This window comes from Phocoena sinus, chromosome 15, assembly GCF_008692025.1.
Source record: "Phocoena sinus isolate mPhoSin1 chromosome 15, mPhoSin1.pri, whole genome shotgun sequence".
In the NCBI taxonomy this organism is placed as follows: Eukaryota; Metazoa; Chordata; class Mammalia; order Artiodactyla; family Phocoenidae; genus Phocoena; species Phocoena sinus.
In genome coordinates, this window is record NC_045777.1 from 78,913,687 (window position 1) to 78,935,472 (window position 21,786).

Below are 21,786 nucleotides of genomic sequence, written 5' to 3' on the forward strand. Positions count from 1 at the left end.
AGCCACAACTACTGAGCCCACACACTGCAACTACTGAAGCCCGCGCACCTACAGCCCATGCTCCGTGACAAGAGAGGCCACTGCGATGAGAAGCCTCTGCACCACAACAAAAAGTAGCCCCCTCTCACCGTAACTAGAGAAAACCCACGCGCAGCAACGAAGACCCAACGCAGCCAAAAATATAAATTAATTAATTAATTTTTTTAAAAAGTTCCTTTATGTTCTTTTGTAATCACTCCCTCCAGTCTCTCCCACACCCCTCAACTCCATCCCCAGATAACCCTGATCCGCTTCCTGTCACTGCAGGTTAGACTGCATTTTTGAGAATTTTACATAAATGGAATCATACAGTGTATACTATTTTTCTTATTTGGCTTCTTTCACTCAGAATAATTCTTTTGTTATTCATCCAGACTGTTGCATTTATCAGTTTGTTCCTTTTTATCTCAGTATAATATTTCATTGTATGGATATACCACAATTTGTTTATCCATTCGCCTATTGCTGGACCTTTCGATTGTTTCCAGTTTAAGGCTTTTTTGTTGTTGTTTTCAGTTTAAGGCTTTTACAAACAAAGCTGCTATTAACATTGCATATGTCTTAGTATGAACATAGCCTTTCATTTTTCTTGACTAAATACCTAGGAATGAAATGACTGGGTCAGGTGGTAGGTGTCTGTTTAACATTTTAAGAACCGCCAAACAGTTTTCCAAACTGTTTTAACATACCCACCAGCAGTATCTGAGTTCCAGTTACTCCATATTCTTACCAACACTTTATTCGCTTACTCTTTTTCTTTTTAGCCATTCTAATGGGTGTGGAATTCCTTTGTTTTGTTAAAAATAGTTTTGGTATATAGACACAGGAGTCTAAACAATAGATCATTTGTAGCTGTTTTGAACCTCATAAAAAGTGAATGCTCCGACTTCAGCCGTCTTATCTTTCTGCTGAGGGGGACACTCTCCTACCATATTATGAACATGTTGCCACAAGCACGGGGCTAGGTACACGGGAGGCTGAAAAAATAAGCAGCCTGACACCCTCAGCAGCCTCAGAGCTCCACCATCTTCCTTGTGAGGGGCTCAGTCATTACCTGCCATCCTGAGGACAGCAGCCGCCTGGACGTCACCCCACAGCAGCCCTTGGATGCAGTATCTCCCACCTCTGCCCACAGTCGGTTTCCCCCATACCCCCTTATTTGATTTAGACAGTCAGCATCCTGCCAGGCACTTAGGCTCAAATCAGGAAAGCCTTTCTCACCCCTAAACCTTTGATCTGTCGACAAATCCTCTTCACCCAATTCTGCCGACATTTACAAGTGTGTTATTTTGTTAACAAAGGTCCTGTTCTGGGGCTGGATCTAGAGTTGAATGAGACCCAAGACCTTTGGCAAAGTGACAGTCAGTCCCTTCAGCTGGGCAAGTCCTCCCTCCACCTCCCCAAGGCAGTTGTGCAGTCCTGGCCCAGCTGAGGCAGACATGCCCCTCCTGGGCTGAGCGCCCCCTCCCCTCTTTTATGGCTCCCTGTCCTCTCCTGGATGGGGTTCTACATTTCTTTGTCTAATGTCTGTGTTCCTCTATGATTTTCTTCCTTTTTCCTTTTCCCCCATCTCATACTTGCCTATAGACCCCCTTCCACTCAAGCCAGACTCTTGACTATTCCCCAGTCTCACACTGCATCTCTACACCTCTCCTGCCTTTGCCCAAGACGTCCCGCTACCTAGAATGCCCTTCATGGGAATCCCCTGGCGGTCCAGTGGTTAGGACTCCATGCTTTCACTGCCGAGGGCCCGGGTTCAATCCCTGGTCGGGGAACTAAGATCCCGCAAGCTGCATGATGTGGCCAAAAAGAAAAAGAAAAAGAATGCCCTTCCTCCCAATGCCTTGTCCTAAAACTATTGAAGAACTGACCCTTCCTTTTGGCCTAGCACACACCTCCTCCTCCACAGGCAGAATCAATCCTACCTTCCCAGCACACTCTGTCCCATCCCTGATCCCAGCCTGACCTGTACCAGAGTCATTAAAGACTCACACATCCCCACTCCTTGCTAGACTCGAGGTCCCCTGTGAGACAGAATCTGTGTCATTTTTCCAATCCCAGCCCCCAGCACAGGCTCTATTACATGGCAGGTGCAGGACCAGGACACCTGGACTCAAATTTCACTGTGTGAACCTCAGACAAATCACTCAGTATCTCTGTGCCTCTGTTTCCTCATCTGTAAAATAAGGAAAAACACCCAGCCCATTTTGTGGTTGAAGGGATTCAATGAATAAACCCACATAAAGGGCTTAGGAAGTGTAGGCAGGACCCTGGCAAGTGGTCAGTGCTTGACAAATCTTAGCTAGAAATGGTAGTAATTTGTTGCTGAAATGAGACCCTGTCCTCACTCTAAAGAATCTTCATATAAAGGGGGAGATACCTTCTACTTATCTTCAGGAGACTTCCTTAAATGAGGAGACCCCCAACCCTCCCCAGTTTCCATTAAGGGAGGGGGAGCCATCCACCAGAGTCATTTAACTCACCTCCCTTCTTTCTCAGTGTCAAAGTAACCATGAACGTCCTCCTCCTTCAGGAAACCTTCCAGGATTGGACTGCCTCAAGGAACTTCTGCTTCCCTCTGTCTTTCTCTGATGTGAAGGCCATCCCCTCCACCCTGCTTCCCATCTTCACCTTGCTCTCCTCTTATTCTGCAAGGAATGTAACCCTCCAGACCACTTCCAGGTCAACCTGAGGTTTTTCTATAAGTGTAGCTGGAGCTAAGAGGGGCCCTGGAGAGAGAAGATCCTGTCGGAACTTCCCTGCCTCCCCTGTTTTACATATGGGTAGGATAAATCTAGGATGCTCAGTTAAATCGGAATTTCAGATAAACAGTATCCTTCTCAATCTTTTAGTATAAGTATGCCCCAAATATTGCATGAGACATACTTAGACTTAGTGGTGGGGTTCAGGGAGAGGGCAGAGGCATAGGAGGAGACAGGGACCCAGGGGAGAGAAAGGAGGTCAGAAAGAGGTTCCAGGAGGAACCGGGAGCTCAGGGAGAGTAAAGGGTGTGTGGAGGGGGAGGGCTCCATAAGGGGTGGGTGTGTGTGAGAAGGGGAGGGCTGCCCAAGGAATGGGAGTGGGGATCGGTGAGGACGATGGGAAATCAGGCAGAGAGAGCAGGTCTCAGAGGCAGGAGGGGGCTCAGGACAGGGCATGAGTGGAGCTGGCGCTCAGGGAATGAATGGGTCTCGGTGAGCAGGATGGGAACTCAAGAGAGAAGAGGGGCTGCGGCTCAGGGCGTAACCGAGGCTGTCCCAGGCTCTGCCTCTGCCCACCTGGGCCTGGCTCCACACCTGTGGCTCCTCCCTTCTCCAACCCAGCCCGCGGGTTGGGAGCCGGGCACTAAGCCCCGCGGAGAGGGAGGTTAAAGGTGAGCGGCGCGCGCCGGTCGCAGACGGGGATTGGCAGGCGCCTGGGCTCATGGCCCGGGCCAGGGCTGCCCCACAGGCCGCCGGCTGGGTGAGCGGTTGCCACCCACGTGCTAAGGAGAGAAGGAGGCACCGGATCAAGGGGCAAAGGACACCCTGAGGGGGCGGGAGGGCGGGGGCCGGGCAGTGCCAGCGTCCACACCCGCTGCGTAGACAGCGCAGAGCCATCTGCCGCCGGCGCAGAGAAGACACCGAGAGCGAGTGGCGTCGGCCCGGAGCATCCCGCGTGCGCCCCGGACGCGGCACGGACGCAGCACGGGACACCCCGTGGCCCTGGCTGGGAGCCACCACGCCCTCCGCAGATCGCGCGGAATCCAGGTAAGGGGCGTGGGGGGGGTCAGGTGGGGGCAGGTGCCTAGCCCGAGGAGAGTCGGAGCCTCCGTTATGCTGGACCTCAGTGTCCCCACCTGTCAAATGGGGAGGGGCGCTTCTATGGCTCTGCTGAGCTGAAGGGGTTAATACTCTTGTGTACCTGCCCCCCTCACTCAAGCCGGGGGTGGGGTGGGGGGGTCGGGTAGCGAAGAGGCAAGCTCATACCCCAGAGAGGGCTCAGGATCAAGAATCCAAGAAGAGTTCATCCTGCCTGCCCTTCCAGGAGGCCCACAGGCTCCCACTGCTTCCTCGGTCCCACTGGCTGGGCTGGGATTGAATCTTGGTCCAGGGGGCTCTCCATGGAGCCGAGTGTGGGTCCAGGAAGCCAAGAGGGAGGGCCTTCCTCCCTGTCATTCCCCCCTGCCCTGGACAGTTGTGGGTGCCAATAGAGAAGCTGGTTCCAAGTGGGCCCTGGATCGGGGCAAGGACCCAGACTCCTCCGGGCTGGTCAGGAAGAAGCCAGCTGTCTCTGTGGGGCAGGGAAGCCATGTGGATTCCTAGTCACCAGGCTTCTAGTCAACAGGTAGGGACTAGGGAAGTGGTGAAAGGCATCCCCACTGGTCTGGCTCAGGGAGGCCAGGGCTCCCTGCCGGCTCCCAGCCACCCTTCTCCCAGCCACCCTGCCCCCAACCCCAGGTCTCCTGCGTCCACCTGCGGGGCCAGGAAGCCAGAGTCAGGCCTGGACTGGGTTTAGGAGCTTCGAGCTCTTGTCTGTGTCTGGCTGTGTGACCATGGGCATGTTACTTCCTTTCTCTGGGCCTGGCTCTCCCTCTGTGACATGGGGAGGCTTGTTCCTGGGCCACTGGTATGGAGACAGGGACAGAACAAACTGGGACACCAGGATGCTTTGGGGTACAGGGCAGCCCCCCCCCAAACAAGGTCTCCGGTCCGTCACAAGGAGGATGATGTGACAGGGTCAGTTGGATCAGGTGGCAGGTGAGGCCAGGGGTCTAGCCCTGGCCTCCATCTTGCCCAGGTTCCTCAGCATCTGGCCAGATCCTCAGAAGAGGGGCCTGGGGCTCTCAGGCCTGGGAACCCGAGGGCTGGGCTCAGGCCCACCCCGGGGAGGCTCAGCTCCTCAGCCACAGGGCAGAGACAGCTTCTGGGGAAGGAGGGGGGTTCCAGCGGAGGAGCTCTGAGCTGTGACAGCCAGGCTTCTCCCTCTCTTGGGAGGGTGATTCTTCTGAATGCGCCCCTCCACCCCTACCCCCTTACCCCGCTAAGGACACAATCTGCCTTAGACCTGGGCTCAGTTTGGAATCGTGCTCAGGGCTCAGGCTGGGATCAGGACTCAACCTGCGCTCAGGTGAGAGGGCCGCTGAGAGCTGGGGTCAGGGCCCCACGTCGGGTCATGGAACGCTGTGAATGAAATCCTCTGACACTGGTGCGGGTGACTTTGTAAGCTGAGGTGGATGGGAATGAGCGTTGACAAACTGCAGAGTGGAATGGAAATGGGAGGGGCCGCGCTTTGGAGGCTCCCACGACCTCACCTGCCCAGACACTCAGACTCCCCTCCCAGGGTCTTCCCTCTGAGGCTGCCCTTGACCTCACTGCTGGCCCTGTGGCGGGCAAAGGCGGGCTGAGACCAATGTTGGCGCTGTCGGGCTGGGAGGGGCCCTCTTTAGGCCAATTCTCACCCCCTGGTCAGGGCTGAAGAAGGGGTTTGGGCTCGGAAGCAGAGGAAGGAGAAGAGAGGGCCAGCTGGGAGTGGGAGGAGGAACTGAAACTCGCTGTGCACCTACTGTGTGCCAGGCACTGTGTGGGGGCTCTTCTGTCTCTGTTTCCTGCTTCCTGATAGCCTGAGATGGAAGAGGATATTCTCTCCACTTTACAGATGAGGAAACAGAGGCCTAGAAAAGTCAAGGCACTGGCTCAAGGTCCCACAGCCTGGAAATGGCAGGGCTGGGTTCAGACCCAGGCAGCCTGATTCCAAAGCTCTGGTTTCTGTTCCCACTGCTGCCTCTGACTCTCCTCCAGGTGACCCTGTCCTCTGCTGGGCCTCACTCTGCTCATCTGTAACCTGGGCCTAAGCATTCTTACCCAGACTGTTGGGCAGCAGCTGTGGGCGAGTATGTGCTCTGCATTCAAGGAGTAGCACACAACAGGGGGTGTATTCATGGGTGCTCACGGGTGTCCTCATGGCCTGTACCCACCTCATCCATTTCTCCACCTGTCTTTCCTGCTCCTGAGATACAGGGCAAGGCAGCTCATGTTGCGAGGTGGGCTAAGCCGACCTTGAGTAGGGGACCCTGACAGACCCCAGCAGGAAAGAACAGGACATGCCCAGGACAGGGCCTGGCACCAATAATTAGGTGACGCCTCCTCCTGGCTGGCCAGCCACTGAGTTATGGAGGTCAGCAGGCAGGTGGGTGAGCAGGTGACAGTCAGCTGCTGGGGGCCCCCAGTAGCCCCATGACTCTGGGTGAGAGAGATGTGCCTCCCTGGGACCCCCTTTCCATGTCAGTCCAGGAGTCTGAAGCCCTGATGAGGCTGGTGTGGGACCACAGTTGGTATGACTCCCAGAGCTCCCAGCACTGAGGAAGCCTGGGGATTCTGGGCAGGGCCGAGCTGACTGTCGGCCCACCCACAGCTGGTTTGAGATGGCTTTTTCCATCCCTGATTCCCCTGGTGGAGGTTGTCCCCTCATTGTCTGTATCCTGCAGCACCTGGTTCTTTCTCTAACACCATACCCAGAGCTGTTGGCTAGGAAGGAAGGAAAAAAAGAAAGGGTAGGGGTGGGAGAGGCAGAGAGAGAAGAAAGAAGGAAACCCACACTTACCATGTGCCAACCACGGGCCATCATTCACGTATTTCACTTAATCTTCACAACAACCCCCTAAAGTAAATATAACATCATATCACCACACCCATTTTAAAGATGAGAAACCAGGGGCTTCCCTGGTGGCGCAGTGGTTAAGAATCCACCTGCCAATGCAGGGGACACGGGTTTGAGCCCTGGTCCAGGAAGATCCCACATGTGCGGAGCAGCTAAGCCTGTGTGCCACAACTACTGAGCCTGCACTCTAGAGCCCGCGAGCCACAACTACTGAGCCCTTGTGCCACAATTACTGAAGCCCGTGCGCCTAGAGCCTGTGCTCTGCAACAAGAGAAGCTACCGCAGTGAGAAGCCCGCGCACCGCAACGAAGAGTAGCCCCCGCTTGCCGCAACTAGAGAAAGCCCGCGCACAGCAACAAAGACCCAACACAGCCAAAAATAAATAAATAAAATAAATCTATTAAAAAAAAAAAAAAGAAAGATGAGAAACCAGCGCTCAAAGCCCATTATACCATTCCCTCCTTGTATAGGGGTCTCACTCAGAGAGGACTCCAAAGACACCGAACAGGGGCAGGTTTGAGCACTACAGTACACGCCTCTGTGCCAGGGAGCCCTGGGCGGCCCGGGCATCGTCTGACCCTGACGTTTCTCAGGCAGGCAGGGGTCTGAGCGGCCAGGGAGGTCCTGGCCTTGACAATCATTCCACCCCTCCAAGGCACCCCCATTCTACTCTCCGGGGACTGACTCTGGGCAACCACACCCACACCCCGCCTCGACACGCAGAGGTGGCCAGAAATGCACAAAGAAGGAGGCTGCACTGCCAGGCGCACCTGCTTTCCGGCCCTCTGTTTCCTCCTCTGTAGAATGGGTCAACTAACACAGTGGGCCCTGTTCTACCTCTCCTCGCCCGCTCTCGTGAGACTCCGATGGTGCAGCTTGGAGGGCCCAGAGCTGGGAGGCAGGAGGCCTGGCGTGGTCACTGACATGACATGCTGGTGGTCTGAGACAGCCCCTGAGCCAACTCAAGCCCCACTTTCCCTCTGTGTAACGAGGTCTGCGGACACGTGGTCTGCAGCCCTCTCCAACTTACAAACTTCTAGGTCGTGGATATGAGTCTTGAGCAGCTGATGAGACCCTAATCCTCACACCCCCTCCTAGAGAGCGTAGGGAGAAGGACTTGCCAGTCTTTCGTTGACTCAGCAAGTATTCACAAAGCACCTACTGTGTGCCAGCTGCCCCTTCCACCCTGGCCCCTGCGCTTCAACTCTGTCTTGGGTGGGCTTATCTGATACTTGATATTTAGGGGCGGTCAGGTCATCCTTCAGTGCCTCTGAGCAGCCCAGTGGAAGGACACACTTGGGCTCTGCCTTCGGACACACCTGGCTTCAAATCCAGGCTACACTACTCATTAACTGTATGACCTGGAATGACTGTCCTACTCTCTCTAACACGTGTAAATAAACAACTCCCTGAGCTAGGTGTGCTCTGTAGACTGGGGACCATCAGCCCTATGTGCAGGTGTTTGGGTGGGTTGATTAGACACGACAACCAATGTTCAGGGCCTGGCAGGCCACTGGGAGGCCTGGTTGTGGTACAATGGGAAACACACATATCTAGTTTTTGTCTCTGGTTCCCAGCACACAGCTCCTAAAACCCATGGAATCTTCAGAGTGATAAGTGTCTTTTGTATGCTAATGAGATGACTGGTGGCCCCCTAGATAGTTCTGAGCTGGTCACTAGGAAGATCAAGGCATGATTAGAGGGTTGGAACTTTCAGCCCCACCCCCCATCCCGGGGAGGGGAGATGGCTGGAGATTGAGTTCAGCCACCAAGGGCTAATGATTTAATCGATCGTGCATATGTAGTGAAACCTCCATAAAAACCCCTAAATGAAGGCGTTGGGAGAGCTTCTGGGTTGGCGAACACATGGAGGGGCTGGGAGGGCGCGTACCAGGAGAGGGCATGGGAGCTCTGTGCACTCTGCTCCCATACCTTGCCCTGTGCGTCTCTTCCATTCAGCTTTCCTGAGTTGTCTCCTTTATGCTAAACTGGAAAGTGTAAGGAAAGAGATGTCCTGAGTTCTGTGAGCCTTTCTAGCAAATTATGGAACCTCAGCCAGGGATCACAGGATCTCCTGATTTATAGCTGGTTGGTCAAAAGTACAGGTGACAACCTGCACTTGTGATTGGTGTCTGAAGTGGAGGCAGGCTCGTGGGACCGAGCCCTTAATTTGTGGGATCTGATGCTAACTCCAGGTAGACAGTGTCACAATGGAATTGAATTGGAGGACACCCAGCTGGTATTGGTGAATTGGAGAAGTGTTGGAAAAGACATCACGCATTGTGTGTCAGCAGTGTTGTGAGTAAAAACTGCCCACTGGCAAATGGCAGCCATCGGCATTTTTACAGACGACAGACTCTTGGTGAAACACCAACTCCAGGCTGGCCCCCATCCTTTGCTCTGCTGTGATGCCAGTGGCACATTCTGCTCCCCTAGCTGTTCACAACACACAAGAGGCTGGCTGCTTCTGCCCATGTTACAGGGAGGGCAGCTGAGGCCCAGAGAGGGCAGATGACTTGCCTGAGACGACCCAGCCTCCCTGATGAGCCAGCCTCCTGGGCCTTATGCCCTGAAGGGAAGGTGTCCCCATGGGGTCCTTGGGCCCTGCAGAATGAGAATAAAGTGTCAGACAAGCTGGGGTGGGAAGCTGCACCCCCAGCTTCCCCGGTGTCGGATCAGCCGAACAGGGAGTCTTTTCTGCTGTTTGGGCAGCTTTGATCTCTGGACTTCAGGGTCCTCAAAAAGAGGGGAAGGGTTCCCATACCATCTTCTACTCCTCTTGTTTTCTTTACTTTTTTGGAGGATTTCCCCCCCTGGTTTCAAAAGCAATACGCAGGTATTACCCAACTTTAAAATTTATAGACATTTATAAAGTAAATGTCTCTGTTACCCACCCACCAAAGACTACCAGTATCATAGTTTGGTGCCTGTATGTCCAGACTTTTCTTCTTTCTTCATATGTGTGTTTACTATTATTAATTTACTCACATGGGATCACACTTCACCTATTGTTTGATAAGTTTCTTTTTTAATCAGCATTGCGTCTTAGTGATTATAAGTTTCTTTTTTAATCAGCATTGCGTCTTAGTGATTTTTTCCTATTTCTACAGCTGTAACAATGATGACAGCTAGCATTACTATGGAAGCACTTTGCAGGTATTAATTCACTTAATCCCCATTAAAAACTATGAGAGACAAATCCTATTATCACTATTTTACAGATGAAGTTGTTAACAGCTACATAGTATTCCACTGTAGGGACATCAAAATTTATTCAACCATTCTCCTGTTTCTCAGTATTATAAACAGTCCTGCAAGGAACATCCTGGTACATCTTTGCACACTTATGAAGATATCTTTATAGGACAGATTCCTGCAGTTGAAGTTGGTGGGTCAAAGAGTACCAACATTTTTGGTGTAATACATTTTGCCAAATGGTCCCGCAAAAATATAGTCCCATGTTACTTGGTCCACCGACAGAATAGGAAAAAAGCCTCACCTGGCCCATGTTATTCCTGCCTCTTCCTGGCCTGGGATAGGGGTTCTCAGGTTGCCCAGGAAGCAGCCACAGTGCTGAATAAGAAGTTTCTGGGCAGGGAATTCCCTGGCGCTCTCACTGCCAAGGGCCCAGGTTCGGTCCCTGGTCGGGGAACAAAGATTCCACAAGCTTTGAGCCGAGGCCGAAAAAAAAAAAACAGTTTCTGGGCAGATAACCCCTCTAGTTATGCCACAGGCCACTGTTTTCTTCCTCCCCAGCTGGCACTACACACCAGCCACCCACTCCCTGCCCCACTATGGGCTTCACCCCAGGGCCCTAAGAGAATGGCTTCCCTCTCCTCTCTACTATTCAACCATACTAGTCAAAAAGTACAGGGTCAGGAATTAGAGCCTTGTGACCTCAAGCTCATAAGTGAGGAGTAATCATAATCCCTGTTTTTCTAGTCTCCCCCAGGACAAGAGGAGAGGATGTGTCTGAATGTGCAATGGCTCCTGCCAAGGGCCAGGCAGAGACCCGTTTCGCTGGCTGAACTTTGGGCTTTGGGCACAAGAGGGATGGGCAGAAGCCCTAGCTTCAGGGATCCCACAGCGTGGCTGATGGGGAGTGTGGATGCAGGAGGAGAAGAGGAGGGAAGGAGCTGGAGAGGGATTGAAGTGGGCCGGGCCTGGAACTAGCCCCAGCGTACGTTTCCAGAGATCCTGGGGCCTGGTTCTTCTGGGACCACCTGGGGAAGCCCAGGCTGACCCTTGGGCCGCTCTCCTCAGGAAGTCTTCCTGTCCTCACCCTCAGTGCCCTGAGCACCCACTGACACCCTGGGACAGGCTCTGGACAGTTCTTTCTCCAGATGCTTCCCCTTCCTCTCCTGGGCCCACCCCCCAGCTCAGCCTACCCTGGAGCAAGAGCTCATGGGAAGCTGCCTGATGTAGTGTCAGCCCTGGGTTCAAATCTCAGCCCTGCCACCTACTCTGTGAGAACCTGGGCCAGTCGTGCTATAAAATGGGGACGATAGTCCTCGCCTTGCCCCTCTCTCAGGGAAGTGTGATAATGACCTGGAGGTCACTTTGGCAAAGGGTACATGGGTGTAGGCTGTGCCATCTACCAGAGCTTCTCTAAGTGCCTGCAGTCCATACAGACGGGCAAAGGGCTCATTTTTATTTTCAATCGGCCATGGATGCATAAGTATGCAAAAAAGAATAGAAAACGAATTACTATAAAAATTAAATTAAAAAATAGACAAATTATAAGCTCAGCTTCTTATTACATTCAACTATCAGATTACTCCATTAAATCAATATAAATGTTTCTAAACACTTGCTCTCAATTTATGTCTTTTTCTTATCTCACGAACTGGTAGGGGAATCCATGAGCTGGCAGTGGCCCACGGGGCATGCTTTGGTACAGATGCCTCAGCGCACACTGGAGCCGGATGAGGGGCAGGGCCGGGAGGTGGCTGCCCGGAGCACAGCAGCTCTGTGGGCTGCTGGCTCCCTGCTCTCCCCAGACCTGCCAATCTATGGCTCCCCAGTCCTGCCTTTGCCCCTGCTCTCCCCTCCCATAACAGCTTCTCCCTTCGCTGTGTGTCTGCTTCCCACTTTGTCTTTTGAGGCCCACCTCAAGCACACCTTCCTAGACAGCCTTCCCTGACTCACAGCCTGGGGGACAGGGAAGGCTCTCTAGAAGAGGATGTGCTTGAGGTAGGCCTCGAAATAGTCCCAGGCACTATTTCTGCCCCTCTCTGAGTTGCTGGTGGGCATGCTTCACTCTCCCATGCAGAGTTGCTTGGAGGCAGGATGCAGGTTATAAGTATCTGAGCATCCCCCCACCCCCCTACCCCTGGCTTAACTGAGGGCCTGATACCCGCAGCCAGTTCATATGTGTGCTGGATGGGCAGGTGAGTGGGTATTTGGGTAAGGGGATGGATGAAGAGATAGAAACTTAGGTAGATGTATAGCTGGAAGGACGGAGGGGCAGATAGATTGACTGGTAGGAGCTGGATGGGTGGATGAAGAGATGGATGGATGGATTGACAGGTTAGGAGTGGATAGATGAATGCGTGGATAGGTGGACAGTCTATTAGGGGATGGATAGACGTATAGGTAAATGAGAAGATGCATAGATACATGCCCAGGTAGATGAATGGATGGGTGGGCAGATAGCTGGATACTCACTTGATATATACTCTGATGTGTTTCCTTCTTCTTTCCCTCCTCCTCCACTCTAACAGTCTCAGAGCACAAAGGCAAGTGGTTCTCGATCCAGATCAGAGGTAGTCTATTTGGGATTATTTTTTCACTTGGTATTTTCGTAATTTAAAAATGTATGGGGCTTCCCTGGTGGCGCAGTGGTTAAGAATCCACCTGCCAATGCAGGAGACGGGGGTTCGAGTCCTGGTCCGGGAGGATCCCACCTGCCGCAGAGCAACTAAGCTCGTGCGCCACAACTACTGAGCCCGCGAGCCACAACTGCTGAAGCCCGCGCGCCTAGGGCCCATGCTCCACAGCAAGAGAAGCCAGTGCAATGAGAAGCCTGCGCACTGCAACTAAGCGTAGCCCCCACTCGCCGCAACTAGAGAAAGCCCGCGCGCAGCAATGAAGACCCAATGCAGCCAAAAATAAATAAATTTATGAAAAACAATGTATGAACTGGGACTTCCCTGGTGACGCAGTGGTTAAGAATCCACCTGCCGATGCAGGGGACATGTGTTCGAGCCCTGGTCCAGGAAGATCCCTCATGCCGCGGAGCAACTAAGCCCATGCGCCACAGCTACTGAGCCCATGTGCCACAACTACTGAAGACCGCACGCCTAGAGCCCGGGCTCCACGACAAGAGAAGCCACCACTGTGAGAAGCCTGCGCACCACAATGAAGAGTAGCCCCCTCTCGCTGCAACTAGAGAAGCCTGCGTGCAGCAACGAAGACCCAACACGGCTGAAAAAAAAAAAAGTATGAACAATATGACACTACTTGTAATATCACTATACGTAAATATAGAAGCAGAAGGTCTGTAAGCATGAAGTGTACTTTTCGCAAAGAGAAGTGACTTTTTTCTTTCCTCATAGGATGAGACCCGTATTTTTTGATAGAACAGCTGGGTGCTTCTGATATGAAAACTCATCCAGTCCAACTTCCTCTTTGATGTAGTCATATTTATCAATTGTCTCTTCATGATTTGTTCATCCATTTTTCAGATACAGAAACTGAGACCCAGACAGGGGAAATGACTTCCCAACTTGCTGCCGGTTAGACACACAGCTAAGACTCCTCTTTCTCACTCTCATCTACCTCTCCATCCTCTATTCCCTCAACTCACTCAACGATCTCTCCCCCTGCCAAATCCTCCTCTGGGTCTGATGCACCATCGCTCTCCCCACCTCCTGGATGCCTGATGCACCCCCAGCCAAGGCAGGCTTCCGTGAGGCTGCATGTGCACCTGCAAACTGAGTCTCTCTTTCAAAAAACTTGTAAGTCTAACGTCCATATAGAAAGGGTAAACATCATAAGTATCCAGCTCAGTGAATACTCACAGTGAACACACCTGTTACCTGAACCCAGATAAAGAGACAAAATGTTAGCAGCCCCTTCTTGATCCCTTCTAGTCATCCCAAGGCTAAAACACAGCCTAACACCAGAGATTAGCCCGTTTTGGAGCTTTATATAAATGAAGCCTTACAGCATCCACACTTCCATGTCAGGCTGCTTTTGCTTAACAGACTGTCAGTGAGATTCATCCATATGGTTGCATCTGGTGGTAGAGTGTTCATCTCATTGCTGTGTTAAGATTCCGTAGTGTGTCTGTGCTGTGATATATTTATCCGTTCGCCTGTTGATAAACATTTGAGTTGTTTCCAATATTGAGCTAATAAGAATAATGCTGCTCTGAATACTCTTTGGTGCACATACGTGCACGTTTCTGTGGAACTGCTGGGTCATAAGGTACGTGGATGTTCAGTTCTGGTAGATACTGACAAATAGTTTTCCAGAATGATTGTGCCAAGTCACACAGCGATGGTGGCAGTGGATGGGGTTCTGTGCACACCACATCCTCACAAACAATTGCTAGTCCTTTTAATTTGAGAAAGTAGGTATTTGTAAGGCAGGCTTCCATCAGATTGCCTGGGTTTGAATCCCATTCTCTTTTTTAAATTTTTAATTTTATTTATTTATGTTTTATGGCCGCACCACGTGGCATGTGAGATCTTAGTTCCCTGACAAGGGATCGAACCCGAGTCCCCCTGCAGTGGAAGTGCGGCGTCTTAACCACTAAACCACCAGGGAAGTCCCTCCCATTCTCTTTTTCCCTTGTGACCTTCAGCAAAGCCTGTTTCCTTGTCTACAAAATGGGTTGAAAGTCATGGGGCTGTTAGGAAAATTCCCTAGACTGAGTAGGTTAGGCTCCATAAACATTAACTATTTATAGTTAATTCTCACAACAACCCTCTGAATCACTTCCCTTCCTCAGTTTCCCCTTCCGTAAAATGGCAATAAAAATACGAACACACCCACACATACACACACAGTGGGGAGGATTTTCAGTAAGTGAAATAATATATTAAATGCCTAATTTTTTTTACTGAGATATAATACACTTATTATCAAATTTACCCCTTTTCACTGGCTTTTAGTATTTCACAAAGTTGTGCAAACATCACCACAATGTAATTCTAGAACATTTTCATCACCCCAAAAAGAAACCCCATACCCCTTGTAATCATTCCTCATTTTCCCACACCCAGCTAGTCTCAACCCTTGGCAGCTGCTAATCTACTTTCCATCTCTATGGATATTAAGAGTACCAAATCTTTGCTTTTCTATATGTTTTAACTTTCACAAAAGTGAAATACCTAGCACTGGGACAGGCGCATAATGTGCTCTTAATAAATGTTATCTATGTGTGTGCATGTGGCTGGCTGGCTGGATAGATGGAGAGATAGATAGATAGATAGACAGATGAATAGGTAGAGCACACTTAGTAGATAGATATAATATAAACTCATTCATTCAACAAGTACCCATTTGCACTTGATAGGAAAATGGTCCATTGAGAGAAGTAAGATGTGATTCTTGCTTTCGGGGAATTTGCCATCTAGTGGGAAGAGAGGCAGGTGCATGTGAACGCAGGGCAGAATGAAATTACAGTTGTATCTGAACAAGATGCTAGAGGAGGAAGTGGCATCTAGGGTCCATCTAGGATGGGTAAGCTTTCCTGACGTCGAATGGCAGTCTGGGGGAGCAATCCTGAGAACTAAGGCTGGGAGACAGGGAGGGTTTGGTGTCAGGCAGGACCTCTGGGACGGCCACGTCTTCACACCCCGCCCTACATCTCCACAGCTGTGAAAAAGACTTGTCTGTAGCAAGAGGTTATAAACACTGGGTGATACAGGCCAAATGGGAAAGGAGTGAAGGGGTGACCTGGGCTAGCACACGCAAGTCTGCACTGTCATCTGGGCAAGGACACTCTGAAATGGCTATGCCCTCGGTCTGTGGAGAGTGGCAGCCTCATAGGTGTAGGAACCAGGACTTCCAAGTCAGATCTGGCTCTGCTTTTTCTCAGCTGGGGACCTTGAGTAACTGCTTCCCCTCTCTGAGCCTGTCTCTTCAACTGTAATATGAAGCTAATAACACTTACTTCAGTAGCATTAGAGATGATGGTTCAAAAGTGTTGGACACAGTGCCTGGAATGAGGAATACGTACTCCCTTAAATGGCCATACAGATAGGTTGGGGGAGGCTGGATAAAGTGAATGAAGCACACATTCAAGGCCTCAGGAAAGTTGAGGCATTTAGAACACTTTTAATTAAATTATTTATTTATTTATTTATTTAGACTAGTGATGGATTTTATTTATTTATTTATTTGTTTATTTATTGGCTGCATCGGATCTTCGTTGCTGTGCACAGGCTTTCTCTAGTTGTGGCGAGCGGGAGCTACTCTTCATTGCGGTGTGCAGGCTTCTCGTTGCAGTGGCTTCTCTTGTTGCGGAGCACGGGCTCTCGGTGCACGGGCTTCACTAGTTGTGGCGCGTGGGCTCAGTAGTTGTGGCTCGTGGGCTCTAGAGTGCAGGCTCAGTAGTTGTGACACATGGGCTTAGCTGCTCCACCGCATGTGGGATCTTCCTGGACCAGGGATTGAACCCATGTCCCCTGCATTGGCAGGCAGATTCTTAACCACTGCGCCACCAGGGAAGTCCCAGAACACTTTTTAAAATTTAGTAATTGATATACGTATTTTTAAGATTGAAGATGTCATCATGCAAGAAATCAGAATTTGTGGACTTCCTTTTTTTATTCAGATAAGTGAGTTTATTTTTTTCCAAAATTCATTTGGGTAACTGTTTTGTATTTTTTGTGTCATTTTTTTTTAATTGAAATATAGTTGATTTACAGTGTTGTGTTAGTTTGTTAGGTGTACAGCTAAGTGATTCCATTTTTTATATATATATTCTTTATATAGATATATATTTTTTCATATAAATATAATATATATTCTTTTCCGATTCTTTTCTATTATAGGTCATTACAAGATATTGAATATAGTTCCCCGTGCTATACAATAGGCCCTTGTTTATCTTGGACTTCCTTTTATTTGTTGTAGTGTTGTTTTGTTTTGAATTATGTGCAGAGGCATTGTCTTTTCAGTGCTTAAGCCTCCAAAGGTATTATCAGGCCCTCAGGAGGGCAGAAATGGGGTGCAGATGCCTGTGGAGGGTTAGGGCAAGGGGTGAGGGAGATAATGCACTCTGCTGAGAACCAGCTCAAAGGAAAGTCTTTTGAACCACAGAACACAACTCTGAGATTTTCTCCTGGGGACAGGAGGCCTGAGGAGCCTGGGAGGGTGAGCTGGAATGCTGATCGCAGGGACTTAGAACCAAGGGTGGTTCAAGTTGCAGGACCCTAAGAAATCACTGAATTCAACTTCCCCATTTTACAGAGAGACAGATCCCCAGTAAGACAGAGACCTGCCCAGGGTCATTCACGGAATTAGCGGCAGAGCAGGATCAATTCAGGTGTCTGCTTAAGCCAGGGCCCCTGAAGCTAGGAGGCGCCAAGGGAGAGGAGGCCCTGCTTCCTACTCCTACCTCCACAGTGCATTCCCCAAGTGCCTGGGTGCCCAGCATGGGGGCTCAGATACTCTAGGACACAGTTCTGCCTCAGGGCCCAGAGGCCAGGGGAGAAGTCAGACAGGCACATAAGGGAAATCCACTGTGCCAAGGATCCCAAAAGGGCCACTTAGGGAGGGCCCTCTCTCCAGAGGAGGCAGGCTGAGGTGGGCATACGAGGAGCCCCAGAATTTGGGAGAGGTGGGCAGGGAGAATGAACACCTGCAGAGAGCAGCAGGGGGCAAGTGGAGCAGGGCAGCTGGGGCTCCTGGGAATGTGAGGTGACTGTTTGTCAGGGACAGAGGGAACCTGTCCAAGGGACGTGGTGTGTGGAAGGGCTGGCCTGTGACCAGCCTGGGTAAGCATTTCAGCACCTCAAGCGGTCCCAGGGGCCCTCGGGGCACTGCTGTTTGATTGTGGGAGCTGTGTGATCCTACCAGGGGATGGAAGAAAGTGTGTGGGGGAACCTTTTCCAAGCCTTCAGCCCCCAAATGACCACTTCCTCCCCTTTCCCTCCTGTGTCTTAACTAGGCCACACCCTCTGCAAAACCAAGGGAGGTTAACATTTGCCTCCAGCCCTCACCTGTCCCTGCAGCAGAGATAGCCCTGGGTGGGAATTCCAGAATTCTTCTAGACCAGGCTTTGTGGCTGTCCCTCTGTAGATCCGTGGGCCTGTTTCCACTCCTGTGGACTCTGGTGCCCGCTCTGATGTGGGGCAAGAACTCTACCTCTAAGGATTGTTAAAGGCGCCAGTGAGGTGACAGGTGTGATTGCCTCAGACCGAACAGCCTAGTTTGTGTCCTCTGGGTGAGAAGAGGGTCTTCAGAAACAGGAACACAAGGTGGACCACTGGGTCGGTGAGAGGAGGGGGCCCAGAGCAGATGGCCTGCCTAGGGGATGTCCAGGGGAGGGTGACCAAGGCTCTGCCTTGCCAGCGATTACCCATCACCACCGGTAACGATCCTGCGTGGCCAGGCAGGATTCACGCTCATCTAACCCCCAGGACCTCTGTGCAGGTGCAGTGATGATTATAATGGTAACTGGAGGTATTGAGACCTTCTTGTGGGTAGGCCATGCGAGACTTCTGAGAGGTGGGTGCTTCCAGCTGCGTGGAGCACTGAGAGAGTGAATGTGAGCCGGGAGATCAAAGAGAGCAGGGGGGCAGTAGTTAGGTGAGGGGCTTCACGGGAGGGCACCCCTGGGGGCAGGAATCCCTGGCACTGAGGCGCTTTCTGGCTCAGGTGTGAACGACTCTTCTTGAGACCCCTTTTGGGTGAAGTAGGGGCGGTTCCACCAGGACTCCAAGTGGTCACAGCATAAGGAAAGACGGGAGGGGACATAGGGACCTCCTCCTCTTCCAAACTCTAGACCCGCTGGAGCTCCAGGCCAGCGTTCTCACACCTGGCGCATTGATTATGCTAATTTAAGACAGCGCCGTCCACGCCCACACGCCATGAGGCCCCGCCCCTCGAGCGACCTATCGTGATGGGGGGCGGGGCTATGCTAATGAGCCGGCCTGGCCCCAAGGGCTGCGCGGGCAGCTGCACCTAGCCCAGGCGAGGCGGCGGCGGCTATGGCCACGGCCGGAGGGCTGGCGGGTCTGGTCGCGGGCTTGCAGGGCCCGCGGGTCGTCCCCAGCCCGGATTCGGACTCAGACACAGACTCGGAGGACCCAAGTACCCGGCGCAGCGCAGGTGGGCTGCTCCGCTCGCAGGTCATCCACAGCGGTCACTTCATGGTGTCGTCGCCGCACAGCGACTCGCTGACCCGGCGGCGCGACCAGGAGGGGCCCCTGGGGCTCGCCGACTTCGGGCCGCGCAGCATCGACCCCACACTCACCCGCCTCTTCGAGTGCATGAGCCTGGCCTACAGGTGAGGGGGGCTTCGGGGCCGACGACCTCGGCCCTCCATGGCGGAACCGCGCGCTGGGGCCCCGGACACCCCACCCGGCCCCCAGCCTTGGTCCCGGCTGCTCTCAGAGACTCCGGCGACATCCTGGATACCCTCCTCTCCCCAGCCCGGAGCGTCTTCTGACCCCGGCCCAGCCCACTGGCCCCCGACATGCTTGCGCGCCTCCTGGTTCCCATTCCTCAGCACCAAGACCCCCTTCCCTAAGGCTGGGATCTCCTGCCCTCCACCTCGACCTCCGTAGGCCCACCGCGGGCCTCTCTCTCCCGTCCCGACCCCTCTGCCCCCAAAGAATGCCCCCAGGGCATCCCTTGCGCTCCCAGGACCCTAGGCCATCCTAACATTCCCACCCTCCACTCCGGGGGCCACTCCACCGGACAACCTGCAGCCTTCCGCTCCCTACGCAGCAGTCCCCGCCCAGGCCCGCTCTAGTCTTGCATCCTCGCGATACACCTCGCGCCCATGTTGTCCCAATTCATAGCCAACGTCGACTGAAACCCAGTCTCTCGTCCCCCCTGCACCCCTCAATTGCCGGGACACCTGTTCTTGACCAGCTAGGTCGAGGGTGGCGGGAGGAGGGTGCCCCGGCCGGCCCAGAGGGGCGCAACTCTTAGTTTCCCAGCCGTGGTCCGGCAGTGGGTGTTGCAGGCCGCGCGGGGCTGGTCTCCGGGCGGCGTGGCCTCGCCCACCCGGGTCGCCACGCGAGGCTGAGCGCCTAATGTTGCCTGGGACCCCTGATTGGCGCGTCGCAGAGCACGCCGGCCGCGCCCGGCCCCAGCTCCACTCCTGTGTCCCAGGGGAGGGCGCGAACCGGGGTCCTGGCTCAGTGCCCGGGAGAGCAAAGTTCCCCGGAGCGGAGGGACCAGGATAAATTATCAACCGAGAACCGTAGGGGAGAAAGGGGGATCGGCCAGCCTTGATCTTTTCTCTGTGTAAATATTCCTCTTCCTCTGCGGCTCCTCCTCCTCTTCTGAGAACCGCTGGCTACAGACCTGCACTTGCTCTGACTGGGATCCAGAGCTGGGGTGGGGGTTGGGGAAAAGTGTTGCCCACCCCCCACTGTGGCGCCCAGCCTCGACTCCATTGGCTGGACGCTTTGTAACCTTGGCCCACACGCTCTGGCCCCGGGCCCAGGTCGTGTTGCAATCTGATCATCCAGAGCGCCAGACCTGTGTGGAAAGTTCAAATTCCCATCCCTTCCTCCCGCCCCTCCTCGGACATCAGGGGACCTCCTGGGAAAGGGCATCTAAGGTCACGGTACACCAGATTTGGGCACCCCTGCTCCCCAGACTCCCCCAGGGTCCCCCTTTTCCCATCCATTCCCAACTTAAGCTTTCTGCTTTACATTACACAGTGCTCTGCCTGGGCTGGCCCATGCCCCTATCTCAGACCACAGTGACCAAAAGGGGAGGCTCAGGGGAAATGGCAAGGCAGGGGGCAGAGCACACTCCAAGAACCGCCCACACTAGGAGGCTGACTGGAAGCTGATGTGACCCCATTCAGGGGCAGCTGGGGTAGAGAGGGCTGTGCTTTCTCCCTAAACTCCCAGAATATTCAACCTCTGTGGCCCGCCCCGGGTGGGGTCCTAAGTGCCAGGGATGGTAGTGGCTCAGTATCAGAGGAGTCTTTGAGTTCCCCCATAGAGGAAAAAACTGAGGCTCAGACTGGGACAGTGTTTTAGCCCTTAAAGACCCCTAATTGTAGGGGTTCCTTGGAGGGGAGAGGATTATGGAAGCTGGGGTATCCCAAGAGAGTAAGGAGATGGGCAGGGACAGCAAGGCAAGGAGTCCAGAGGTGCCAGGAAGAACTGGCCAGCTTGACCCGGAGAACAGCCTGTAGACGTCTGACCAGCTTTCACCCTCAGCAGGGCTGTATGGGCAGAGAGAGGACTGCTGCACTGGGAGGAGGCCCGTGTTCCACGGTTCTGCGGGTGGAACCCTCAGGGAGGCAGGTTCTGGAAGTTCCAAGAAAACACTTGTTCATGGTCAGAGCTGGCTAGCTATGGAAAGAATGGCCTCAGGAGTGAGGTGGAACAAGCAGGACTCTAAGGAAATTTCCTGGGAAATTTCCACAAGGTAGATATGTGTGTGTGGGCAGGGGAGGGTGGGGTGTTCTGAGTTTTCTCCATCCCATCCCCAAGATTCCCAGAATTTCTATTGCTCGTAAGAATCCCTTGAACCCTGGTCACAGGCTTTTGGCTCCAGGCTGGGCCCCTCTCCTCCCCTCCCAGCCAACAGGCCCAGCACAGACCAAATCCTTTCCTCCTGGGCGTGGATGTCACTGTCTCACCTCCCCCAGCCCTGCCTGGCCACAAAACGCTGTAGCCTCAGCAGGGAAATGGAGGAGGGAGGGCAGGCAGGCTGGGGGTAGGGCGCTGGGTGATCAGAGTGGGCTGGGAGGTTGCTGGGATACAGGCTGGGGCAACAAACTCAGGAGTGCCCCCAGGTGCCACAGAAGAAGCTGGCCCAGGAGGTATCAGAGTGCCCCTACTCCATGTCTCCCTTCTAGACAGATGGTGTTTATCTGACTTAGGAGGGAAAGGGGCCAGCCAGCGGGCCTGGGTGCTTGGGCCATGTGCTCTATTTGGGTAATGAGGCCTGTTGTGC

The 21,786-nt window shown here is 52.9% G+C and overlaps 1 protein-coding gene across 9 annotated transcripts in view; it reads left to right on the plus strand.

Moving 5' to 3' along the window:
* The first annotated feature begins 3,717 nt into the window (after positions 1 to 3,717).
* The window catches only part of MLXIPL (MLX interacting protein like), a 48,618-nt gene continuing 30,549 nt past the window's right edge, over positions 3,718 to 21,786 (plus strand). For 4 of the 9 annotated variants that reach the window (XM_032605409.1, XM_032605410.1, XM_032605411.1 and 1 more), the window contains exon 1: positions 18,815 to 19,144. In XM_032605409.1, the coding sequence (XP_032461300.1) occupies positions 18,846 to 19,144 (299 nt within the window). In that variant the 5' untranslated portion in view covers positions 18,815 to 18,845. Of the gene's footprint in view, positions 3,789 to 18,814; positions 19,145 to 21,044; positions 21,256 to 21,786 lie in introns of those variants that run through there. The other 5 variants (XM_032605416.1, XM_032605415.1, XM_032605413.1 and 2 more) reach the window with 5 other exon arrangements.